The sequence below is a fragment of the Abramis brama genome, assembly GCF_963993115.1.
Source record: "Abramis brama genome assembly, chromosome: 14".
NCBI lineage: Eukaryota > Metazoa > Chordata > Actinopteri > Cypriniformes > Leuciscidae > Abramis > Abramis brama.
In genome coordinates this window covers 14,716,413-14,724,462 of record NC_139976.1, presented here as the reverse complement: position 1 = coordinate 14,724,462, position 8,050 = coordinate 14,716,413, and the positions used below count along the sequence as shown (strand labels likewise).

General features: G+C 38.0%; 1 protein-coding gene across 1 annotated transcript; it reads right to left on the bottom strand.

Moving 5' to 3' along the window:
- Positions 1–379: 379 nt before the first annotated feature.
- six2b (SIX homeobox 2b) lies at positions 380–2,699 on the bottom strand. The gene is made up of 2 exons (XM_084134371.1): positions 1,730–2,699; positions 380–934 (listed from the first exon to the last, which is right to left on the bottom strand). Exons 1-2 carry the CDS (start codon positions 2,287–2,289, stop codon positions 628–630), a joined length of 867 nt encoding a protein of 288 aa, XP_083990497.1. The 5' UTR covers positions 2,290–2,699; the 3' UTR covers positions 380–627.
- Between the last annotated feature and the right edge of the window lie 5,351 nt (positions 2,700–8,050).

Sequence of the window (8,050 nt, the reverse complement as noted above, 5' to 3'; positions counted from 1 at the left end):
TTTTGGGATAGCACTGCACTTTATCAGATAATAAAGTTATGCTAAATTGAACATGGCCAGTCATGCCTTTTATCAAGAATATTATGTATGCAAAATGCAAACAAGAAAAAAAAAGAAAAGAATAGGTTTATTTAACCAAATGTGACAAAACGTCATGCGTTATAAAAGACCACCCAAGTTAAAGCGTTTTATTTGTTTGTTTTCTACCATAGGCCTATTGGCTACTGTATTAATGTTATGATGGTTGCATTTATTTAAATGCATTAATGAATCAGCAGAAGAGATTTTCCTCGAGGCTATTAATATTGACAAATAAAGTGCAGTGACCATAAATTAGACCACGAACATATTGTTCAACCGCAAGGACACAACACATTTTGACTTTATTAAATATATATTTTATTAGGTTATTTTATAGCTAGACATATCAAAAACTATCCCTTGATTACACTGAATTGTTACAATAATTTCTGATGGAAACATTGTTCTTGACGTATAGGACCATAATCGTCTGGTAGTTCTGGGAATTTGTTTGGCTAATGTCCTCTACTCTTGACTAATAAAATGTTTGGTATGATAACGAAGCTAGTAATTGGTGGGAGAGTCAAAGAAGCTGTGTTTTATTCCTTATGATCCAAGTTCCACCAGGCTGGCCGTCATGGTGTGGAGGAGGCCGTCGTGCATGGAGAAGTGATGGTGGCTCTGGGAGTCTGAGCCGCTGACGGGGATGATGGAGGCGCTGGGCCCGGGCGGAGGAGCAAAGCTGTGCAGGGGGGGCAGACCTGAACTGGGACCCATGAGGATGGCTGGACTCATGGAGCTGTGATCCGGAGTCGCCGCGGGAGATTTGTCATCCTCTGAACTTTCACATAGAGATTTGTTTTCGTGAGAGGTGAGTTGGTTGTGGCCGCTTGGATTTGCACCATCGTTTTCTCTGTTGGAGCAGATCATTCAAATTCGTTAGCAGGACGGCAGACACAAAAATAACCGCTTACGCTTGCACATACAAACACCTGGATTGTGCATAATTAAATGTAGCAAATAAAATGTATGATACTTTTATTTTTCAGCATTAGGGGGACATTATAGGCATTTTTGATTTTTAAGCAAAAGCTCTATTTAGGCTAAATTAATTATATGGACTATATTTAACAGTTAGTAATTATGTGATTGTGACAAGTCCGTCTTAAGCACCTTCTTTTGCTCCGTTTCTCGATACGGGAGTTGAGATTTTCAAATTACACATTTAAATCAGAAGATTTTAAAAGATTAATAGCCTAATATTAAATATCCTTATCTATATTTTAATAATAGGCTATAAAATGGCTAATATGAATAGGCTATTATTTGTATTTAGTTTTACTTTATTTTTTATAATTTTTTAGGCATAGTTATTTTGTGTGGTCAAATAATCACTTTTGCGTCACTCATTGATTAAAAATTCATAAATTTTCGTGCACTGATGTCATACAATTAAGAACTTTATAGAATGTTCTATTTGCGGTTATAGGCCTCCATATTTTCTAAAAGTCCAGTTGTTTTTAAAATTTTTGACATTCAAATTGTTAATTGATTGTCTTTATTAGCCTTTTTTTATTATTACCACCAAGAATGAATGTAATTTCTTTACATGTTTTACATATTGTATATGGCCATTGTAATTTTGCATATTGATTAGAAAGATATAACAGCTTGTTTAAAATCTTGAGCGTGATAGTGTTCTTCCTACCTTTCCTTTGCTTCTGCGGCACGATCCCTCTGCCTTCTGTTCTTGAACCAGTTGCTGACCTGCGTCGTGGTGAGGCCCGTGGCCTCGGCCAGTTCTCGCTTCTCTCTCGGAGAAGGATACGGGTTGTGAGTGTACCACTCTTTAAGCACACATCGGCTCTTCTCCTTAAAACAGTAGCTCGTCTCCTCTCCATCCCAAATGCTGCGAGGCAGCGGGAACTTTCTGCGCACTCGGTACTTTCCCACTGCGCCCAGAGGACGACCGCGCAATTTCTCCGCTTCGACGTAGTGAGCTTTCAGCCAGAGCTGTTGCAGTTTAGGGTGATTGTGCGGAGAAAACTGGGTACTCTCTAATACTTTGTAGAGCTCCCTGAAGTTGCCTCGATGGAAAGCAACCACGGCTTTCGCTTTCAATACGCTCTCGTTTTTGTGGAGGTGCTCACAAGCAGGTAAGGACCACAGAAAGCGTCCGAGACGTTCGATACTCCCACCTTGCTGAAGGACCTCGCAAACGCAGGCAACCTGCTCTTGGGTAAATCCAAAAGTTGGTGGCAAAGACATAGTTGAGGGCAATGGGATACTTGATGTCCTGTGCGTATCTCACCCACTCTTAACGTTGTTTTTTTAAGGTTATATCCACTTTGGAAACTCAAGCAATGAAGTTCCTCCAACTGAAGAGTTTCAGTTCTTGATGTACATTTTCCATGAAAAAAAGTCCAAAGTAAAAACAAAAGAAAAAACTAGCAGTTTGAGTGAGCGTGTTGCATTGCTCAATCACATTAGTTGCAATATCATGACGCGCTAATCATTCTTACGCGCTCTCGTTGTGCGCAATAGATTGTTTCCTCGACTGTCCTTAGCTATCAGCCCGCCCTCTGGTTATCATATCTCTTACAGACTCAATAGTGTGTAAGGACGGCTAGCGCATCCTCCTGGGGAATCATACGGGCAAGTGTGGAGAGAAGTTGTGTAGCAGAAACTGACCCTGCCTCTTGGATATAGAGTGGCGCTTGGATGACATGCACCTCGGGGGAAGGAGTGCGCGCAACACACTCCAAAAACAGACACCGCCGTGCTCTATTATAATCACAAAATAAGGGGAAATCTAGCTATAGCTACAGTGACATGTTTTTGTTATCATTAACAAAAAGTTTTGTGGGGATTCTGGGGAAACTACTGCCCTTTTGATATACTGTAGTTTCATTTCACCATCAGGCGAGGCATTAATACTGCATTTACGTCATTTTCTAAACTAATACGGAATCATAAATATATTAAAAGATTTGGGCAAATTTGCAAATATAAACATAATGTAAATTTGGGAAACAAAGTAAATCGGAGAAAACCATTTAAATATCTATGCGAATTAATGATTTTATTAGTAATGGATGGCTGGCACCAGAGGTTTGCTGGATTGATGTTTGTGACGAGAAGTCTCTGGTGTCGTGTATCTGACGAGTTATTTTGGAATGTAACGCGACTCCAGCGTACTTTTTCATATGGACATTGTAATTCTAGCATTTGGTTCCAGAGGGACACAGATATTTGGCTAAATCGTTTTATGGGGAGCTAATATATTCAGCTCTCACTGAGTCATGAAAATAATTTGATGTTAGTTTGCATATGAAAGCAAAACATATTAGGCCTTTTTAGATCGAATATGCAGCTCAGTGCTATTAATATATTTTATTGCTTTACAAAATATAGTAGTCATAAAACTATTACTGTAACTATTAATGCATTTTAAATGGAATTCACATCTTGAAATATAATGGTTCTCCACTGGTTATTTTAAGGTTCAGCAAAAAAAAAAAAAATCCTCATCAAGCACAAGTTTATTCATTTTATTCTTTGGTTCTATTGAGATTAAAAACATTTTTTGACGTTACATTATAGGTTCTTCAGATCAGTGTTAGAATAAAGGGTTTCTTTTTTATAACCTTAATTATAAGATTTATTTATTTATTTTTAAAATCAGAAGTAAATCAGAAATCTTTTTTAAGAAGCAGAAAAAGTAACCAGTAACCATATATCTCACATATCTTTATGCATTCAGAACAGTGGTCACGTATTTCCCATAAGTAAGCTACCTTTAAATTTGCATGGCATGTTTCACGTTTACATTGTGGCATAGGCTATTGTATTACGTATTTTACATGTCTTTTTGTAAAAAAATAAAAAATAAATCAACACCTATCTCAACAGCCCGCCGACACACATGCTCATACACACATGTGTATACACAGACGTAAAGGGTTGAGTTTTCAGTAAAAGGACCTGATTGATTATACATGGATGGGATCATTTTTCCAGTGAAGGGGAGGAGGTGTCTGAGCAGCCGTTAGCCAGTCTGAGACCGCCACAGCAGCAGAGATGGACGATGGAGGGCGTTCAGTAAGTGCCTTCAGCTCACAGCACGACAGAAGGAGTCAGTTCAAATCCATTTTGAAAGCCATTCTTTATTCAGGCGAGCTGCTTCACGCTAGCTTTGCTGTGTCATTCTAAACCCTGCATCAGAGACAGTGAGCCGAGCTTGGCTGCTGTCTGGGGCTCCAGCCTCTGACCTTGATGATGGAGAAGTGAGGAGATGATGGAGACGATGTTTGCCTGCTCTTAGCTCTTTAATGAACGAATTACTGTGCACAGATTGCCGGTTTCTCCTATAAGGATATCACCCAAAAATAAAACTTCTGTCATCTGCCTCATCTTCAAGTCGTTCCAAACCTGTATGACTTTATTTATTCTGCAGAACACAAAAGAAGACATTTTGAATATTTTCAACTGTTTCTGTCCATACAGTGAAAGTAAATGGGGTCCAGAACTACAATGGACGCCAGTGACTTATGGACAAAATGATTTTTTTCTTAATCTTCATACAGGTTTGGAACAACATGAAGGAGAGTAAATAATGATAAACTTCCCATTTTTGGGTGGACTATCCCTTTAAAGGTGAATCATTGTACTTAAAGGGATAGTTCACCCAAAAATGAAAATAAGCCCATGATTTACTCACCCTTAAGTCATCCTATGTGTATATGACATTCTTCTTTCAGACTAATACAATCTGAGTTATATTAAAACATGTCCTGGCTCTTCCAAGCTTTATAATGGCAGTGTTTCAGGGTTTATGTTTTGAAGTCAATAAAAGTGCATCTATCCATCATAAAAGTGCTATCCATCATAAAAGTGCTATCCATCATAAAAGTGCTCCACGCGGCTCCGGGGAGTTAATAAAGGCCTTCTGAAGTGAAGCGATGAATCTCTAACTTCGCGACCAGTTTTGTTTTGCTCTATCCTCTGCGCTTTCGCGTTCGTCACCGGAACTTACTCTACGCCTGCGTCCTTCGTCATACGCTGGAACGCCAGTCTCTCGTGAACGCACGTACGACAGTTCGAGGAAGTTAGAGATTACAGTTAAGTTTTAAATATGGATATTTTTCTTAAACAAACGCATCGCTTCACTTCAGAAGGCCTTTATTAACTAACCGGAGCCGTGTGGAGCACTTTTATGATGGATAGCACTTTTATGGACGTCAAAACAGAAACAGCCATTCACTGCCATTATAAAACTTGGAAGATCTAGGACATTTTTTTAATATAACTCCGACTGTATTCGTCTGAAAGAATTTACATTTTTGGGTGAACTATCCCTTTAAAGGGATTAAACCAAAAATAAAAATGTGTCATTTACTCATCCTCATGTTATTGCAAACCTGTATCACATCCTGTTTGACAGCAAAAAAAAAAAAAGAAGATACTTTGAAGAATGTTTCAACTGTTACAAGGAAAGTAAATTGGGTCCAAAACAACAATGGATGGAACCACTGATTTCCCTGTATGGACAAAACCATTTTGATTACCATGACTTCCATTGTATTCCATTTCTCTCAAAACATCTTCTTGTATATTCCACAGAAGAAAGAAAGTTAATTTTTGGGCGAACTATCCATTGAATTTCACTTTTCCATTACAGTGAAACCAGCTGACATTCTCTGATATATGCACCTTTTGATCATCATCCTTTATTTTTTATGAAAAAAAAATAAAAATACTGTATTAAACTTTCAAACTTTTCTTCTTTTAACAAAACAAATCTTGTTGCGTTACAGTAAAAGCATTTTACTCTGTGATTTGCCATCCAAGGAAATGCACATCCCCATCTGAACCGAAAGAGGAAGAAAGGGCAATCCAAGCAGCTCTCTGCACACACCTGCACCTGTCTAATGTTTCATGGGCCATGAGTGAGAAAGAGGTCTGCTAATCTGCCCACGCGGCTGGGCAGTGTTCGTTTTTCCTGGAGGCCCGTTGCTGACCATGCAGTGGCCTAAGCTTTTTTCTTTATTCAAATCAAGGCAGTTGTGTAGGGGGCCATGGGCAGAGACACCCAACACCCGGCAATCACACTGTCCTCCACTCACAGCGCACACTCTAAATGATTAATGAAGCTGGCTCACCTTCCCTCTCAGGAGGGACGCGAAACCTGATAGCGCCGGGAGAGGCTGCGCTCAGCCGCGCGCATGTGTGTGTGTGTGTGTGTAGAGCTCTAGGAGAAGACGTGTAGGGCCATAAGTTTCATCGGTGTTGTATGGTGGTTGACACAGAGAGAATTCACAGTAGTCTACCAATGACAATTTTGTAGAAGACGATGACTGGCTAGAAGCAATATTTGCTTTATAGTTTATATGTTCCACCAACACGTGCATCATTTCAAGCTTTAACACATAATCAGAGTATTGCGCCATTATCTAAGATGCTAAATCATGTCAGTGCTTGTTCTCTTTCTCTCTCACACACACTCTCCTTCTCTTGTCCTCTTGTGTGTTGGCCCCCTGGGTGATCAAGTTTCAGCCCTCTGTCCTCCTGGCAGGCAGAGGGATTAAATGTTCATGCATAGGGAAGTGACACCACCAGTGTCTGGGCAGGAACATGCTTCTCAGACTGTAATCAAAGCACTATCTTTCATTCTCCCTCTCTCGGTCTCATTTACTCACTCTTATATTTTTCTTACTCTTTCATATGCTTGTTTTGGATAATTTTCGGAACTATGAAAGATTATTAGCAATTTTATCCAATAAAAAAATTTCTTTGTCAAAAGATATAATCCCTGGTGTTGCTAATCCATACCAGTTACAGTAATGTTGTTATGGTGTTTAATGTGTTGAAACACCTGTGACATATAAATCTAATGCTGTCACAGATCTTATTAACAGCTGATCCTCCACATTCCCAAGTGTTTTATTGGGAATGTTGGCTTATAGCAGATGAGTAGCCTGGTCAGGAAATGACTCCCCTAATATTTCATATACATTTGAGGAATGCATCCATATGTGTGGTATAGAGTGTGCATTGTACATTTTCCAGTACAGCAAACTGAGCCCATACAAGTGTCACTGTAAAATTCTCTTTAAATGGGTTGATGACATGACACGCCATAACATCTTTTAATTACTTATCCTTTTATTTATTTTATTTTCCCCCCTAATAAAGTCAATTGAGTTTTGGTTCGTAGGTCAAGTCCTACAAAATGTATTGCCGCACAACCGCATACTAGCATACTACTCTTACTTTTTCTGCCATTAAGATATGATAATAGTATGGTTCCGAATTAAGCATACCTCCTGTTTCATTTCTGTCTATAAAATGTATTATTTATTTATTAATTTATTAATATTTATTTATTAATCCGATATACTTATAATTTTCCCAAACAATTTTTTCTAACTATTTCCAGGCTGTTCGAGAAAGAGAAAAAGCACTGACATGATTAAGCATTTAGATTCTTCAAATATTACTTGGTTAACCAAACAGACATGGCCGCCAGCAGCCAATCAAATTAGGCAGCTTATAATGTCAAATCTGAATGGCAGATATGTTTGTGGGTGTGGCCTATCTTGTAAGCATATTATTGCTAACAGCAATTTTTATTTAATTTAATTTTTTTTACAAAATCAGTCATTTATACAAATGGGAATAGGAAATGAAGGTCATAATAATAATGTTGTCCACCATAACAAATCATAACACATGCTTCAAAAATCAAAACAGTTCAAAATCTGTGGATTGACTTGTAGTAAAACAAAGACAAACAAAAAAATGCATGGAAATAGTTTCATAAAGTTTAATAAAGTCTGAAATAATGCAGTTTGACATGAAATCTTTGATCTCAAAAATACTTATAGATCATTAATTGTAATCTTACATTTAATTTGTCCTAATGATATTGAAAACATATGGCTATGTATTGAATGCATTATTGTCTAATTAAAAATAAAGAGACACAATTGAGTCTATTTAATTTTAATATATAATATGTGACCCTGGA